The following is a 19051-nucleotide window of genomic DNA, read 5'->3' on the forward strand; positions in this document are numbered from 1 at the left end:
GACCATTGTGCCATTGGCAACCACTTATGCCACTCTTTAGGGTGCAAGAAACTCATGCATCTTAGATAAGATTCCAAGCTTTGATTCACCCTCTCGGTTTGGCTATCCGTTTGAGGGTGATAAGCTGTGGACATGTTCAACCTCGTTCCCAAGGCCTTCATGAGCTCTTGCCATAGAATACTGGTAAACACTTTGTCTCAGTCGGAAATAATAGTCTTTGGGACCCCATGAACCTTAACCACCTGATCCAAGAAGACACGAGCCACTCTTGTGCTGTAAAAGGATGTGTTAGCCTTATGAAGTATGCGAACTTTGTGAGCCTGTCAACCACTACCAAGATGCTGTCCCTTCCCTTGGACTTCGGCAGCCCTTCAATGAAGTCCATAGAGATGCTTTCCCAAGCTTGGTCCGGAATCGGTAAGGGCTGTAGAAGCCCAGGATAAGCTACTGTCTCACTCTTGCACCGCTTGCACACCTCACAGGCCATGATAAATTTCTTCACCTCTGCTTTAAGACCTTGCCAATAAAACAATTGTTTTACCCTTAAGTAGGTGTTCTGCACTCCCGAATGCCCTTCTAAGGCTGACTCATGAAGGGATCGCAGTATCCTCTCCTTGAGAACATCATCATCTCCAACCACTATCCTCCCATGGTATCTCAACACTCCTCCACCCAAGCTATATCCATCCCCCTCTTTGCTGCCCATAGCAACTCTTTCCAGTATCTGTTTAATCCTTGCATTCCCTTCATAGCTGTCAATAATTTCCTTGCACCACTCAGGAACTTCTGTAGTTATAAGGTCCACTTCCCCAACCTCATGACACCTGGACAAAGCATCGGCCGCCACATTTTCTTTCCCTTTTCGGTACTGGATCACATAGTCCAACCCCATAAGCTTGGACATCCCCTTCTTTTGCAGTTGAGTGTGCAATTTTTGTTATAATAAAAACTTCAAGCTTTCATGGTCGGTTTTAATTATAAACCTCCCTCCTTAAAATAATGTCGCCATTTATCAACGACCATTAACACAGTCAGGAACTCCTTCTCATATATGCTTAACCCCACATGCCTTGGTCCTAGTGCACGGCTAAGAAAGGCCAGCGGTCTCCCTTCTTGCATCAACACTACCCCAATGCCGGTTGCACATGCATCTGTCTCCAATACAAAAGGTTTGCCAAAATCAGGTAGCCCCAAAGTGGGTACTCTACTTACCGCCTCCTTTACCCTTTCAAAGGCCATGTCAGCTTCTTCACCCCACTTAAACCCTTCCTTCTTCAAGAGTCCAGTCAATGGCTTGCTAATGACCTCATATCCTTTGACAAATCTGCGGTAGTAACCTGTGAGGCCCAAGAATCCCCTTAAAGCTCGGACTGATTTGGGTTTTGGCCAATTCAACATTGCCTCTATCTTGCTTTGATCGGTGCTAACTCCATTTTCCGATATCACATGCCCCAAGTACTCCACTTGGCTTTGATTAAAAGCACATTTAGACCTCTTGATATAGAGCTGATTGGATTTAAGGATCTCAAAGGTAGTTTTGAGGTGTTTTAGGTGAGTTTCAAAAGAGGGGCTATAGATAAGTATGTCATCGAAGAAAAATAATATAAATTTTCTTAGGTAAGGCTTAAAGATTCGGTTCATTAGTGATTGAAAGGTGGCAGGGGCATTAGTGAGACCAAATGGTATCACTAAAAACTCGAAATGTTCATGATGGGTTCTAAAGACTGTTTTAGGGGTGTCTTCGGGTTTCATCCTAATTTGATGATAACCCGAGCGAAGATCAAGTTTAGAAAAGAATTTGGCTTGACTTAGTTCATCCAAGAGATCTTCCACCAAAGGTATAGGGAATTTGTCTTTGATAGTTATGGTGTTAAGTTGGCGGTAATCCACACAAAAGCGCCATGAACCATCTTTTTTTCTCACCAATAAAATCAGAGAAGCAAAGGGGCTATAGTTGGGTTTAATAATGGACTGTTGCAGCATTTCCCTAACCATAGTTTCTATAACAGATTTCTGAATGGGTGGGTATCTGTAGGATCTCACATTAACAGGCTCCGAGTTGGGTTTAAGATGGATAACATGGTCAAACTCTCGGTTGGGAGGTAGTCCTTTTGGTTCTTAGAATAGATCATTAAACTCAATCAGCAATTTATCAAGTAAGGCAGTGTTTTGTACCTGTTTCGTAGGGGTGTCTGGAGTCTTGATGTTGAAATAGGCCTCTCCTGGCCTAGCACTGCTTGATGCCTCCTCTATTGACACAATTGAAAACAATTGCGTTAACCTTCCCCACTTGTTCTTAAATACCTTTTGGAGCCTTTTTCCAGTTATCATCTTGCATACTCTTGCTTCCCTTCCTCCTGACAGAGTCAGTCTTCTCCCTCCTTTCTCAAAGGAGACTTCCATCCTATTAAAATCAAAGCTAATAGGACTAATTTCTTTCACCCAATCTACACCCAAAACAACATCACAACCCCCTAAGCCCAACAGTCTCAAGTCTGCCTCGAATGGTTCTCCCTGCATCTCCTAGCATAATCCTTGGCATGTTGACTTGCTTATTACCCTGTTTCCGTTGGCCACAGTTACACTTAGTGGTAGTGTACTGGCCAACTTGCACTTAAACTTCCCCGCCATTCCTTCATCAAGGAAGCTGTGAGTGGTTCCACTATCAATCAAGATCATTAGGCTGCAGTCCTTCACCTTCCCTTCAACCTTAATTATTTTATTGTTAGGGACTCCCTCGAGTTCATGTATGGAGATCTCTCCATCGTGCTCCCCTTCACACTCTTCTTCAGCAGCTTCTTCTTCACCTTCGTGCACCCCTTCCTCATCGCCTTCTAACAGCAAAATTTGTCTCTTACATTGGTGTCCAGGGAAATACTTGTCCTCACACCTATAGCACAACCCCGACAGTCTCCTTTGATCTCCCAATCGGCCACCATGGGATGGGAATCCTCCTCCAGCCACATTCCTTGTCCCAGCATTCTCCTTGGTTGCTTCCCTAGTGGGGTTCCTACTCCCCGGAGGAAACGTCCCCAATCCCATGCTTTTCTGTTGCTGCTTCTGCTTCTTCACTAGAGCTTCAACCACCATCTCCTGTAGTCGCGTGCTTTCTGATGCCTGCTTGATCGTTCTGGGCTTCAATACTTTTACCATAAGCCTCAGTTCATCATTCAACCAGCTTAAATAACTAGACACAAAATAAGCTTAAGATAGGTGAGGATTATGGTGGATCATAAGAGACTTAAGCTCCTCAAACCGTTTTTGGTAGGATTCGACACTCCCAACTTGCTTCAGCTTATTAAACTCTTCGACCGCGTCTGCCATGCTTCTTTCCCCAAAGCGTTCATTCAATTTTTTTGCAAATTTTTCCCAGGTGTGAATCCTTCCCATTCCCACACATCCTTGATACCATGCGTCCACCATCTCGTTAAAGTAGGCCGACGCCAAAGTTATCCTCTGCCTCTCAGGTATATTATACCATTCAAACACTCTCTCACACCTCCTGATCCACCATCTGGGATTGGCTCCCTCGAAGGTTGGTATCTCCATTCGAGACATAGGAAATCCAGGTGGTTGGTGATTAACTTGGTCATCTCTCCTTCTCCTCATTGATCCTTCCATTTCCTCTTCTGGTTCAATCTCATTTTCCCGGTGGTCGCTTCCTCAGTTCATTATATGGTCCCCTAGAATGGGTTCAGTTCTTCCCCTGGGAGGGAAATTAGGCGAGAGCCTTACTGCATGCTGCCCGGTGAACATCAAAGTAAATCGTTGCATCTGGGCTCCCAACTCCTACTGCAGTCTCGCAATGGAACTATCCAGCCTGCATTCCATTCCTTCCATAGAGCTCTTGACCTTGCGGTCCAATGCTACGATTGCTTCGTGCTCCCTTGTAGCTCCCAACTCCAACTGATCGACTTGGTTGTGGAAATCGATCGATGACGAGCTGACTTGCTGCAGTTGCGTCTCCAATCCCTTCATCTTGGTCCCGTCTGCCATTGGTTCAATGTTCTCGGCCGAGAATCGGAGCTCTGATACCAAGTTGTCACGACCCACGTGTGACAATGGCGAGATTTCCAACCCAAGTAGGATTGGAATAGGTGTTGCTCAAACAGAGCAGTCGCAGAAACGAATTTGAGAGGAAGGAAGAGAGAAAAGAGAGAGAGAGAGAGAGAGAGAGAGAAGAACGATAGGAAGAAATAGAATTTAGTGACTTCTCATTCATACCATCCATAGCCAGATAACCTTTTTTATTTGGAGATCCTGAACTATAGCCTTCAAAGAAACCCAATGCATAAAAAAAATCAATGAGCTATAACATTACATATGGTTTGAAATTCTTTTATTCACTTTAATTCTCCTAAATCCCTGGATTACATCAGATTTATATGATATCTCGACATATTTGGCCTCTAAGAAACACTATTCAGAAATTACTTGATTTATAGAAAACTCAACTATAGAATCATCATCATCCAGTTAAATCAAATGAAATCATTCCTAAAAAGATTATATTAATTCATTCCTAAAAAGATCATATTAATTCAATCCCCTGGGGAAACAAAATCTGTATATAACCTAGTTGTCAAATTCTAAAATTTTAAACTATGCTAAAATGAAATGATTTGACATCATTTTTCTAAAGCTCAATGGTTATTCATTTTATAAGATAACAGTTCATTAATCTTGAATGCATCACACTCTGTTTCTTTCAAATTTCACCACCAAATACTTCAGCAATGATCTCTCATTTTCCACACCCATATCTATATGTATATATATTTTCATTTCTACATATACAATTATTTGGGTTATTTTAGGACCGTAAAATCTCCTTCATCTTAGAATCCTACAGTCTTTGCATGTTAGCTTGCCTATTCTTTTAGTTGAGAAAAAGCCTAATTAACACATACTCGATTCATTTTTAAAGATAGGCTCCATTTAGAACTAGGTCTTTTTTGCTAGCGTTTTGTGCTTCAGAAATGATAAAATTATTATTCATTTTATAAGATAACAGTTCATTAATCTTGAATGCATCACACTCTGTTTCTTTCAAATTTCACCACCAAATACTTCAGCAATGATCTCTCATTTTCCACACCCATATCTATATGTATATATATTTTCATTTCTACATATACAATTATTTGGGTTATTTTAGGACCGTAAAATCTCCTTCATCTTAGAATCCTACAGTCTTTGCATGTTAGCTTGCCTATTCTTTTAGTTGAGAAAAAGCCTAATTAACACATACTCGATTCATTTTTAAAGATAGGCTCCATTTAGAACTAGGTCTTTTTTGCTAGCGTTTTGTGCTTCAGAAATGATAAAATTATTATTATTTTTTGTTAGGTGAAATGATAAAAGTATTTGCAAGACAACTTTTTTGCTTAGGAAAAACAAGCTTTAGAGACTAAGAATGTACAAAAAGCTCTAAAAGCAATAATCATGAAAATAATTTCTTTGGTTCTTTTCTATTCTACAGAAAGAGAGATGCATTTCATGATTTTGTATATCTTCTTTTCCAGGATGTAAGAGGATATAACATTCAACTTATTCTAAGTTATTGTTGTTATTTCCTAGCTTATGCAAGACTACAAATGACTAACGAAACCTAGTTTTTTTGCTGTTACCAATCACTATTCCAGGTTTTTTTTTTTTGAGTCATTTTTTCCTCCTCCTGCTTGGTTAAGCCAGGTTTGTTTGTGAAAAAATGATTGCCAAACAAAGCCTTGGTAGATTCTTGACTCTCTTTTTAGGACAGTGTAAAGTTGATAATTGCCTTTGCATTATGTACCATCTTGTATCTTGCATCATCTTTTCGACTATGAAATATATATATATATATTCAAGTAAATAATTATACTTAAGAATTTCTTGTGTAAATTTATCCTTATTCTCCCAAAATTGTCTTAATGCGTTAGTTTGTTCTAATTGAGTAGCATTCCCTCTAATTATTGAATATTAATGACAATTATGTCATTATACATGTTTGATTAATAACATTTATCCAATTCCTTATTCATAATCACCTTATGTCTTGTATGTCTATGTAATATAGTTCTATCCATAATCACATGTTTATCGGTACCATTATAGTTAGCCTTATGTTAATTTTTTTTATCTAGTTTGTTTCCCCCCTAGAAACACAACAAAGGTAGTGCTTGGAGAGACAAATGGTAGAGCCCCTAACCTTAAGGAGTCTTGGTGGTGGAATGAAGAGATACAATTGAAAATTAAAAATAAGAAAAATTGCTATAAGGCTGTATATCAGTGCAACAATGAAGAAAATCGAAAAAATTATAAAGAATAAAAAAATGCAGCAAAAAGAGCTGTTAGTGAAGCAAGATCAAAAGTATATGAGAATCTATATAAACGACTTGATACAAAAGATGGAGAAAGGGATATATATAAACTAGCTAAAGGAAGAGAAAGAAAAACAAGGGATTTAAATCAAGTGAAATGCATAAAAGATGAAAATCAAAATGTATTAGTGAATGAGGGAGCGATTAAGGAGAGATAGAAGGAGTATTTCACAAAATTATTCAATGATGATGGCAACACAAGAGTTAGGTTGGGACATCTTAGTAACTCCGAAGGGAATGTGAACTTATATATTTTATCGACGCATAAGTTCAACTGAAATAAGACAAGCATTAAAAAAGATGAAAAATCATAAGGCGGTGGGACTGAATAATATACCAATAGAAGCATGGAAATGCATGGGAGAAGAGGGCATCTCCTGGCTAACGAAATTATTTAACGCGATCCTTAAATCAAAAAAGATGCCAGATGAGTGGAGGAAGAGTACTTTGGTCCCTATATATAAGAACAAAGGAGATGTTCAAAACTGTGAAAATTACAGAAGAATTAAGTTAATGAGCCATATCATGAAACTCTGGGAGAGAGTAATAGAGCAGAGACTTAGAAAAGAAACAGAAGTCTCGGAAAATCAGTTTGGTTTCATGCCTGGTAGGTCAACAATGGAAGCTATATACCTATTGAGGCGCCTAATGGAAAGGTATCAGGATCATTAGAAGGACCTACATATGGTGTTTATAGATTTAGAAAAGGCCTATGATATGGTCTCTAGAGAAGTATTATGGAGGGTTTTAGAGAAGAAATGAGTCCGAATAGCTTATATACAAGTCCTTAAGGACATGTATCACGGTGCAGAGATAAGGGTCAGAACATGCGGAGGGGATACTGAACCGTTTAAAATTACAATAGGATTGCATCAAGGTTCTGCACTAAGTCCATACTTATTTGCTTTAGTAATGGATGAACTCACTAAAGATATTTAGACAGAGGTACCATGGTGTATGCTATTTGCAGACGACATAGTGTTGGTGGATGAAACAAAAGGAGTGAAACAATATAGAATCTAAGGGATTTAAATTAAGCAGAAAGAAAACAGAATATATGGAATGTAAATTTAGTAAGAATACAAGAGTGGATGGTGTTATAATAAAATTGGAAGACCAAATCTTATAAAGAAAAGATCACTTTCGATATTTGGGATCAGTGATTCAAAAAGATGGAAAAATTCACGAATATGTCACACATAGAATTAAGGTAGGTTGGCTAAAATGGAGAAATGTATCGGCGGTGTTATGTGATGGTAAAATCCCATTAAAACTGAAAGGAAAATTCTATAGGACAGCTATAAGACTAGTCTTGTTGTACGGCTCAGAATGTTAGGCAGTCAAATACCAGCATGAACAAAAGACGAGCGTAGCGGAGATGAGGATGTTAAGATGGATATGCGGCCATACAAAAAAAGATAAAATTAGAAATAAAGTTATTCGTGATAAAGTAGTAGTGCCAATAGAGGAGAAGATGAGAGAGACTAGACTAAGATGGTTTGGTCATGTGAGAAGGAGACCAAGAGAAATTTCTGTGAGCAGAGTTGATGAAATGGAATAATTGGTCAAAAAAAGAGGTAGAGGCAGACCCAAGAAGACTTTGGGAGAGACATTAAAGTTTGATATGAAGTGTATGGACCTCAATGAAGATATGACAAAAGACAGAAATACATGGAAGTCTAGAATTCATGTAGCCAACCCCATATAGTGGGATAAAGGTTGGATATATTGTTGTTTCCCCCCTAGCCAATAGTTGCTATAGATATGCTATATTTACTTCTGTTGTAGTCTATCCTTTGCTAACTTCATTTTGTTAGCTGCAAGTGCTCATATGCTCCAAGTTGCTAACTTAAGTTTATGCACCAAACCAGACTATGGAAACCTCTCTCCATTTCCACCACAATTGGGTCTTTTCAAGGATTGATGCAACAAACTGCCCAATCAGTAGCATTTATTCAAATTTTATCAAGATTCAAGATCAATGTTGAATTTTGAAAAAGTGTTTCGTGTCCGTCAACAATCTAAAGCAACCATTCTCTATTGAGCTTGGGCTGATAAAAAATTAAGCACACATACATGCAAAATGAGCTAATAGGTTCTTTAAAACCAACAAATGACTCCCAACTTTGGCAAATGCACATTGAAAAAGAAAATGAAAAAGTGATCTTGCAATCTAAAGAAGTGTCAGGATGGTTTACCTATGGTAGCATGTTAAATCAACTTTATGCTCATGTGATTTGGTGCGAGTTGCAATCTCCTACTCCATATTGGTTTTCTTGTCTCCCACAAATTATGGAATCCAAATGTAGTTTGTTTTGATATTGGAATTCACTTAAACAAGTATACTCCATGTGGTTGAGGTAAATGCTTAAAAGGCCATCAAATTTCTATTGCAGATATGAAAAAGCCTAGGTTTGTCCGTGTTAACACTCTGAAAATTGATACAGAGACCGCGTTGCATGAACTGGGGAAAGAACACACGGTAATTTCTCCCATCCAAATTGTAATATTATTCTATTTTAGTGGATAGCACCTCTGTTATTCTTTTGACTTTGTAGCCTTCAGTAGGTTGCAGCTCATAGCAAACTTGCTACCTTTGTGTCTCAGAAGATACTGACACTACATGGTAAAAGCAAAAATGAAGTCTAGAAGATATTTAGGCACAAAGGCTGGGTTTAGGTGAATTATATGCACCCTACCTTATCTTCAAACAGTGGCAGTTACATTTCTGTACAACCATAAGAAGTGATAGATGGCAATTAGATGAATATAATACTTGATATCACAGCAACAGTTATAGATATTTTCAAACTCTTTGAATTGAGAACAGTTCAATATACAAGAATGCCAACAGAACACTATATCTCCTCCCTCTACTGGCTCACTTATATTTTTTTCCCCTGAGAATTTGTTCCCTCTAAATTCTAGTAATGGCTGTTTCAACGTGGGTGACTTACTGTTTTTATCTTGCAATAGCTGTAATCATTTTACAGCTAAAAAAGTAGTAAAAACTTAAAGTAGGTAATGATGTCAACTTGAGTAAATTAGTTAACATAAATGTGATACCACTGAATGTTGGTGGTGTTAAGTTTTCATAGTTGTCTTTGTGCATCCATGTCACAACCTATGGTTGGGCTAGGGTTTAGAAAGGAAATTGAGAAGAATTCAGGAGAGAGCAGAATTGGAGGGAGAGACTGAGCAGAAACAGAGAGAATAGAGGAAAAACAAGGGAGATAGAGAGAGAGAGAGAAATGTAAGGAGAGAAGTTTGAATTCAATATTTCATTTCATAATATCCTGCTCTACATACTTATAGCCTATTTATAGGCTGTCTAATTGAAAGCAGATTCTAGAAACAACACCCATGTGCTCTCAAAAGAATTAAAAATATCTCCTAACAAACAATAGTATCTCAATTACATTATTGTCCCCTCTATTTCCCTTGGGAACGTCCTTGAAAGGTTTCTTGTCCTCAAGAAACTTATTACCATTGAGCTATTGTTATTCATCCAATCCCAGCTTTCTCTATCTATTTTATTCTTTCTTTCTTTCTCCTTCTAGGCTTTTTCCTCTTTTCTTTTATGTTCCTGTTCTCTTGCTCTTCCTCTGCTAGGACCAGCACCAGAAACTGGTCTGCTCCAGCTAAAATGACAGCAAGATTGTCATATTGCTCGCAATCAAACATATTTATAACAACAGTGTGATATTTTCCTGCTGGAATTGTCGTCATCATCTTGACACCTTATTTAGCCAAAGTCATGGACTCCTCAGCCCTCTCCAAAGCCAAGAGCAAGGGAGCAGTATGCCTAGAACCTTCATTCTTAGGACCAGACCTCTTAAGGTTCCATTCCTGAATATTAGCCGGTTCTTCAGAAACCCTAAACCTCTCAATAGGCACATCTTGATCTATTACCTCTTCTTCTGGTTTATCGACAACTGTAACCAAATTCATTTCAACAAATTTCTTTCCTAGTGGAGCCTGAATAATGTCTCCGGTAGCTGCCATTCCTTCTTTGTGATCCTGGATTGTCTGCTCCAATTCAGGTCTTTCGTCAGCTGTAGTAGAAAAATTCTGAACAGACAAACTGCCTTTCGAAACTGTTCTTTTTAAGGACTCAGAATGTTCCTTGGAAAAACATTCAGCTGGAATACTAATCTGGAACTTATGTGAAAATAAAATTAGAAAGTCATCCAGCTTGTGTTTGAGGTCAACGAGTTGATTGCATCCTTCCTGGATTTCTTTTCTTGTTGCAGCACGTTCTTCCTTGAGTCCTTCTTCTGATTGTGGCCCATTCTTCTCGATAGTAACTCGCCTCCACCTGAATCTGTCCTAAGCCTGAAGGTCGCCTGCAGATCGCTTGACTCACAGCCAAGGACTGATTGGAAATTAACCACAGAGAAGCATCAGGGAGCAATGGTCGAGTTCTGTCAGGAATTAATAGCTGGGGAACATTGGAAATCATCGCTGAGAATCAACCTCTTGCTCCACCCTAAGTCGAATAGTTGGTTGCTGCTTCACCTTCAAATCCGAGCCATGAATTGATCTAAGGAACTTGCCTGGCCTGCTTTGCCTTCAACAATCAAACAAGGATTGCCAGAGCTCCAGCTGTCAGGTCCAGAGACTTCTTCAGTTGGCTCTGTTGTAGTTAATAAACATCGTTGGAATCACCGCCACACGTCACCTGACTCTGCTCCTGAGATTGCCTAGATTGCCTGATTTGTTAGAACAACTTATGATCAACTCGCTGATTTTCAACAGTAGCGCAGGAAATTGCTTCCTGCAGTCACCTTCCTGATTTGCTTCAGTAGCCGATGTCCACCTGAATTCACAGCCGAGGAATGATTGGCTCTGTTCTGCCTTCAAGTTTGACTTGGAATCACTGCTTCCTGAATTGCCTCAGTCCAATGCTGTAGCTGAGATCGTTGGGGTTAAACTGCTAAAATTTGCAAGAATCACGGCCAAGGATTGATTGGCTCTGATACCAAATGTCACAACCTAGGGTTGGGATAGGGTTTAGAAAGGAAGTTGAGAAGGATTCGGGAGAGAGAGAGCAGAATTGGAAGAGAGAATAGAGGGAAAACAGGGGAGATCGAGAGAGAGAGAAATGTGTGGAGAGAAGTTTGAATTCAACATATCATATCATCATATCCTTCTCTACATACTTATAGCCTATTTATAGGTTGTCTAACTGAAGGCAGATTCTAGAAATAGCACCCATGTGCTCTCAGCAAAATTAAAAATATCTCCTAACAAACAATTGTTGTTCAATTACATTATTGCCCTTGGAAATGTGACAATCCAGCATGTCTGTTTTCCCATGTTTGATTGTTTCTAATTACTTACTCTTTCCTGAACGCATGACTTTCATGGTCTCTTTTTCCCCTATGATTTTACAATTAATGCATTGAATAGGTTCACAGGGATGATGTAGTTCCTGATTTGTTGGTGCTCCCTCCAGCTGTTGATTTGCACAGTCATCCATTGGTTGTTAATGGCAGTGTCTTTCTGCAAGTAAGAATGCTTGCTTGTTTTACATTACTTGTTAAATCCCCCCATGATGTATTCTAGATTCTTTTCTATGGAGTCTAAGCTTATTGGAAGTGTTTGCACTTTCTCATTACTTTTTCCTCATAATATTTCTCAATGATGATTTTCTTTCCTTAGGGTAAGGCAAGTTGTATGGCTGCTGTGGCCCTTCAGCCTGAAGCAGGATGGGAGGTCAGTTTTGCACACCTTATGTTTTTGCAGGGACGAACAACTTGAGTTCATATTAATGTTTTTATTCTTTGCAATTGCTTAAAACATGATTGCTTTCTTGTGATGAAGGTTCTAGATGCTTGCGCAGCACCAGGGAATAAAACTGTACACCTTGCTGCTCTTATGAGAGGAAAGGGTAAAATTATTGCTTGTGAACTTAACAAGGAAAGGATTCAGCGGTTGAAGGACACCATTAAGTTGGCTGGCACTACTAGTATCCTTTCAGTGGTAATCTTGTCCCATAAATTTCTGTTCATCTACCTATTTTCTTTTAAAGTAACACCATCTATCTGTATTAGTTGCATATTTGGCATACTTGCTTTTTGCTTGCTGACAGTTACAGAATCAAAAACCAGCTTCATATGTACATTTGTTGTTGTTTGGTAATGCAGATATTTGCATGCACTGAAAGGTTGCCAATACTGAGCAAAAAAAAAAAAAAAAAATGGCCAATCTGCCATACTGGTATATAAAATAGGTTTTGTTGTTTAATTCATATATCAAATGTGGATATTCATTGAACCATCAAAAGACGTTTAGATGTGCCTACTGTGATGCCTTAGCAGAGCAATCAAAATTGGGCATGCTTACTATTATTCTATTTTTTTGTATTTTTTGGGTGTTCTTTATGAACATATATGATTACTAAATGGCGATGGTGATCTTATTTGACATGTAACTTTTTTTTCTTTGTGCTAAGAAATTATTTGTTTTTTTGATGTATGAGTTATTGGGATCTAGGCTTCCTGCTTTTTGAGGGTTGGAAGGGGGTCATTTTTGTATGCAACCTTGCCCTTGCTTTGCAAAGAAGTTGTTTTCACAGTTTGAACCTGTGAACTTTTTAGTTACAAAGGAGCAACTTTTTACTATTGCCACCAGCGCTTACCCTTTTCTGCATGAGTTATCAATTGGACTTAAATTCTTTTTATATTTGTGGTGTATCAGTCACTTTTGTTTGTGAATGATATTTAAATTCATGGATGAATGACATTTTCTGTGTGGTTGGGCATTATATCTTGTCATATATGATAAAATATAATCTTTCACGGTATCATGCCAGTTGACATTTTCACCTTTTCAAATTGCCAAATCCCATGCCAAAATCCATATTGCCATCTCTACCTGCACATGTTCCTTCAGTTACCGGAGCACATCATTGTACTAGGAAGATTTCCATTTATCATCTTTAGCACCTTTTAAAGGATGGTCTCTGACTATTCATAACTTGTCTATATCAGTTTTGATGGTTATGTAAGTGGACTTAACCTGGTTCCTAGACGTGGAAGTTCTACATGAAGACTTCTTGAACTTGGATCCAAAAGAGCCTAAATATGCCAAGGTAACTATTGATTGCATTTTCATGATAAAAGTTACTGTTCCCTGGATGGCAGTTCTAAATTGTCAAAATGAACTGAGGAATTAAGGTGGTGTTCTCTTTGTGTTTTAATTTTCAGTTTTAAGTTTTGAATTCATTTTCAGTTTTGTGTTTTGAGTGTCTGTTTTGAGATTTTTAAAAACATGTTCTTTTTGTCATTTTGAAAAATTATTTCTCAAATTAGAAAACTGTAAAATGCGTTTATTTTGAAATTTTGTAAAATGTTATTTTATGATATTTTATTTAAAAAATTTGATTCAAAGTAAATTATAAATATTTATTAATAAGTTATAAATTTAATTTAAAAAATTTAAAATATAATATTAGAGATAACTAATAATTTAATCATATATAATGTATTAAAATTACAAATTACTTTCTAAAATCATTTTTAATTTAACTCAACTATTAATTTTATAATATTTTTTTTCTACAAATTAAAATTATCTACACATTTAGATTACCACAACATAAATATTAAAAAAAATTATAAATTATAAAATAAAAAAATATTAATTTATTTAAAATTTTAAAAATATCATTGAAAAGAAAAAATTAATAAAAAAAATATCATTCAATGGGCGTGTGGGGGCAATGAAGGAAGGAAGAGAGAAGAAATGGCAAAGGGCGTGTGAGGTGGTGAAGGAAGGAAGAAATGGCAGAGACGGTGGCGGAAGGAAGAAATGGCAGAGGGCTTCAACCTAAAGAGGAAGAGCCATAGGAGGAAGTGATCGACGACGTAGGCGAACGACGAATCTGGGTTGCTACAACGATGGGCATAGATGAAGGCGAGGCACGACGGAGTTGCTGAAATGACGAAGGTGAGATGAGGCGGATCTGGTTTGCTGGTCGTGGCGGTGACGGATTGCGGCTGTGATGGCCATGGCAGGCGTGTTGTTGGCCAACAAGGGAGAGGGAGAGAGAGAGAGAGAGGAAGAGAGAGGACTTTGATCTGGAAGAGAAAAGGAAGAGTGAGATTGCGGCTCGCGGCGGAAATGGCCATGGTAGGTGCGTCACCGGCGAAGAAGGAAGAGAGGGAGGAAGCAAGGAAGAGAGAAGGGAGAGAGAAGAGGCAGCAAGAGAGGAGAGATAAGGGAGGGAGCTCGTCGGATCTGGAAGAGAGAAGGGAGAGAGAAGAGGCAGCAACCGTTTTTTGTGTTTTGGCTGAAAACAGCCAAAACGGTTTTTTGCTGTTTTGGATTTTCTTTACAAAAAATTTTCTTGTTTTAAAAAATGCATTTTTGAAAATAACAAAGAGAACATGTTTTCACTGTTTTGAAAAACTGAAAATAGAAAATGACTCAAAAACGACAAAGAGAACAAGCCCTAAGCATCCCTGTACAAATTGTTGGCATTACAAATCTGATTTGTTAGGTTTGAGTGCAACAGAGGACCATCAAAGGGGAAATAAAGGAGTTCTTTGACATATTGATGGATGGTTGAGTACTCCACAATTAATTGAAAGAATAATCGATGACAGATTGTAGAAAGAAATTGAAAGAATAGCACCTAGAGTTGTCAAATGTGGCTTAGAATTTGTAGTGACTGATTGTTCCTTTTGTCAGTTTCATGGCTTTGAAAGGCATGTGTTCTCTTATGACTGATACTGCATTGTAAAATTTATTTTCAGCTTGGTTTCTGAAAGGAAGTAGTCTTGAATAGAGCTGAGATGGCGAGCAGATCCCAAACCATGTATTTAGGATTAAAACTTATTGACTAAAGTTTCTATAGTGGAGATTGAGACAATTTTATGTTCCTAATTTTTTATTTTAGTCTTTTCAATGGCATGTATTTGACGACAATTATGTTATTTTTGTAGGTTCGTGCTATTCTCTTGGATCCTTCATGTTCTGGATCTGGGACTGCTGCTGTTAGACTAGATCATCTTCTCCCATCACATGACACAGGTGAATTTTAACCTCTTACCCTTTTTTGAGTTTGTCATATCCCTGTTCATGCTTGCATTTCTTTACAGTCTCTAGCTCTCCAACTTAGTTTAGTTGCCATTGCTCTTCCCATACATCACATAAAGTACATAATTTCTTTGGGCTTCAAGAAATGTAATCTAATAATCTTCCAAATTAGGGGATATCCTTTTATTTTCGATTTTACATGAATTTCATTCTTCCAACTTATATGTTAGTTTTAAGAAGAGCTAGAAAAGTACCATGGTTTTCATGTTGCCCTCTTCATAATATAAATTGCATGTCAAATTCCTTAAGAGATTTCTGCTGAGTTTATAATTTTTTGTGCCGGAGAGGTTGATCCCTTTAGCCCCGAAGTGTTGGTTTGTTTCTTTTTCTATAAAAAAAAGTAGCGTATATGATAATGTTTTCTGTGATTGATCTCTTTTGCCAAAATGCAATACATAGGAAATGCTGGTGACATTGATCGGTTGAAGAAGCTCCATGCTTTCCAAAAAAAGGCTCTGGCACATGCTTTATATTGTAAGTTTCATTATTGCACAAGTTTAATCTGAGACTATTCCTGATATTTCTACCTTGACCATGGGGTTTAGATAACTGTCAATAATTTGATTCAAAATTCTCTTTGACAATTGATAAAATTAATTGGTTTGGATATAAGTTTCATTTTCAACGTGATGTTGGTAGGAAGTGAGGTTAGAAGACATTTGGGAAGTGTTGGTGAATTTGAGGAGCTTTCAGAGACAGTTTGTTCAGTGGGAGGAGTTGAATACTGGATACAATAAGCTCTCGTTGTTTTAATTCTCATCATGATGGCAATTTTGGTCTAGAGATGTTTTTTGATGGTAAAAAGATGACTTTCCATGAAGGAAAACCTGGGCTTGTGGAGGACCTACTAAGGCTTATTTACTTTGGTTTCTGGTACTGGTACATGAGAAGATTTTGACCATTTACAGTTCAATTAGGAAATTTTCTTAGTTTTGGTTGCTGAGCTTAAGCAGAATGGGCAATCAATTTATCATATCCTCACTCATCTCTTGTTAGCAAACTTAATGGGTTCTAAAATGTTGCACCTTATTTGCTTATCTTCATTGATTTGGTGAGAGGAATAGAACATTACAGGGTACAGCATTCTTCATTTAGACTCAAAAAAGTTTGTTTTTTTTACCTGTTCTATTTTGTATAATTGCTTAGGAAGCAGTAGTCCCAACAAAATCATTACTTTGTGAAGATATGGAGGTTCAAGGATTGTACAACTGTCGATTCATTATCAGTCACTTTGTAACTGGGCTACATGTGACAATACTTCTTAATGTACTCATCTTTTATGTGTCGAGACAAAAAGGCAAATAAAAAAACAGAAAGAATGAAGAGATGTTAGCCTGATTGTCTAGTTAAACATGCTTCCAATGCATATAAGATTTTTGTCATATGACTTTATAATGTTGCCAGAAAGTAAATAAATTGCATATATCAAAGATTGTGCAATACATATTTGATTTTTGGTTTCAGTCCCGGCAGTTGAGAGGGTCGTTTACAGCACATGCTCCATCCACCAAATTGAGAATGAAGATGTTATTAACTCCATCCTGCCTCTTGCCTCATCTTTTCATTTTCAACTAGCAACTCCATTTCCCCACTGGCCTCGACGCGGTCGCCCTGTATTTGAAGGATGTAAGTGCTAGTCCCGAGATATTGATGTTGCTCTCTAGATTAGATATATATGATTACTTAATATTTTAAGCAGAGCAGTTAAATTTGAACCGTCTCATTCTCTCCATCTGTTTGATGGTTTTAAAAGCATATATATATATATATATAAATAATTATCTTTTGTTTTGCCCCCCTGTATTCCAGCTTCGCATTTGCTTCGGACTGATCTGGTTGAGGACAATGAAGGCTTCTTCATCGCCCTATTTGTCAGGAAGGTCACTGAAATGGCAGTGGAACATGGCAGAAGCACATCTAGTGAAGCTCTTTCCACGAAGAAATCCTTCTGTAAGAACTGTAGCAGGACAAGATTTGCAGTGCCTCGTCCATTCATCACCATGACCAAAATGTGGCTGTGGCCTCAACATCCTGCCCCAAAAGGGGCTGCTCAGAGAAAGCAATGCTACAGAAATCTAATGAAATTCGTTTCACAATGAAAGTGCTTGATTTGGATCGGATCCTTTTAGTTAATGCATATCAATCTTATTGTTGGATGGACCTCCATGACCAATAGACTAATTTCTTAGGAAGTAGACGCTGTTACATGTTAATTTTTTTTCCCCCCTTAAATCACTTGTATTTTATATCTTTTTGGGATATCTGTTCTAAATCTCTATGCAAAGGCATTGATGCCGAACAAAACAATTTTGGTTTTACTGTTTGGCTTAGGCTGTTTAGCCCTGCCCTCTGGGAAGGATTTCCCATAATAAATAATACAGCTGGGGGAAATAAATTTGTTTCATTTATTCATTCATTGCATTGCATTGCATGTTTAGAGTTAAATTATGAAACTTAACTCACCTAGAAGTTTACTTCTTTTTTATTTTGGACAATTAACAAATCGCATCGACACCTAGTGAGCTTAACCTCTAATCTTCATATTGTGTCGTTATTCAGGAATATGGGATTTAGGGGATGGGGGGGGGGTGGTTAAGGCTGGAAGAAACTCCAAATATGAAATGGAAGGTTTACACAGCTTGTAGAAAGAAACACAACCCCAAAACTATATTATTATCCAAGAGCTATTTATTTTATAGGAAATTCAAATATAGATGACAAACTGGATGAATGCCTATCTACACTTGTAGCTTTTTGAAAATTTGAGGCTATTCGAAAAGAATCCGAACTTTTGGGATGTCTCCTGACTTATGTGCCTAACTTGTATTTTCTACTTCCTAATTAATCTTAATAAAATTTTTGGTTAAAAACAAAAACCTATATGTTAACAATATTGTTATGAGCAAAGGCCTAAACCAAAAAGTTACAAGCAAAAAGGTACAAAATAAAAGGCAAAATAGTCTAGAAAACTCGAATACATGCCCATGCCGCAAGAGGTGGGCAAAAAGATATATATACATATAATCATATCATATGCTAGATAAAGCAATACAAAGGGAAAGGAAAACAATAAATTAGAGTCGAGTGAAGTGTATGAAGTCTTAGGAATTACATGAAACAAAGGATATTGATAGAGATTGTTTTAGGCACTGCATCAACTCTACATAACATCAATGAATATATTTTCTATAAAAATTAATCATTTTACCTAAAAATAATAATTCGAGTCTAATTTGTGAAAATATTACCCCAAAAACAAAAACTAGACTACTACTTTCAAGCACCACCCAATAAAACTTTACTTCAATTTTTTTTTTTTTTTTTCTATTTGCACAAGACCACCCTCCTAGTTTTCGTTATTGAAGGTGAAATGGAGGAATTTGACTTATTTTACTTTAATTGTATCTGCCAACAAGTATTTATCTTTCTTGTAGTGTGTAAAAAGAGAGGTTCACTAGAACTTATTAAAGATATGGAATTCTAAGGTTTTATAGCACCTACAAACCATAGGAAGAAAGGTTATATAGTATCAACAAATTACAGGGACTTGCTCAGGTAAGAGACATTGACTAACGCCTATCTAA

At 37.5% G+C, this 19051-nt stretch overlaps 1 protein-coding gene across 3 annotated transcripts in view; it reads left to right on the forward strand.

Moving 5' to 3' along the window:
• Nucleotides 1–17873, forward strand: part of LOC127786782 (25S rRNA (cytosine-C(5))-methyltransferase NSUN5) — a 47602-nt gene extending 29729 nt beyond the window's left edge. The window contains exons 5-13 of one of the 3 annotated variants that reach the window (XM_052314436.1): nt 8759–8844; nt 11775–11873; nt 12027–12080; nt 12189–12333; nt 13397–13458; nt 15314–15401; nt 15867–15941; nt 16932–17093; nt 17277–17872. In XM_052314436.1, the coding sequence (XP_052170396.1) occupies nt 8759–8844; nt 11775–11873; nt 12027–12080; nt 12189–12333; nt 13397–13458; nt 15314–15401; nt 15867–15941; nt 16932–17093; nt 17277–17566 (1061 nt within the window). In that variant the 3' untranslated portion in view covers nt 17567–17872. Of the gene's footprint in view, nt 1–8758; nt 8845–11774; nt 11874–12026; nt 12081–12188; nt 12348–13396; nt 13459–15313; nt 15402–15866; nt 15942–16931; nt 17094–17276 lie in introns of all 3 variants that reach the window. The other 2 variants (XM_052314437.1, XM_052314438.1) reach the window with 2 other exon arrangements.
• The last annotated feature ends 1178 nt before the right edge of the window (nt 17874–19051 follow it).

Source organism: Diospyros lotus, chromosome 12 (genome assembly GCF_014633365.1).
Source record: "Diospyros lotus cultivar Yz01 chromosome 12, ASM1463336v1, whole genome shotgun sequence".
Classification (NCBI taxonomy): domain Eukaryota; kingdom Viridiplantae; phylum Streptophyta; class Magnoliopsida; order Ericales; family Ebenaceae; genus Diospyros; species Diospyros lotus.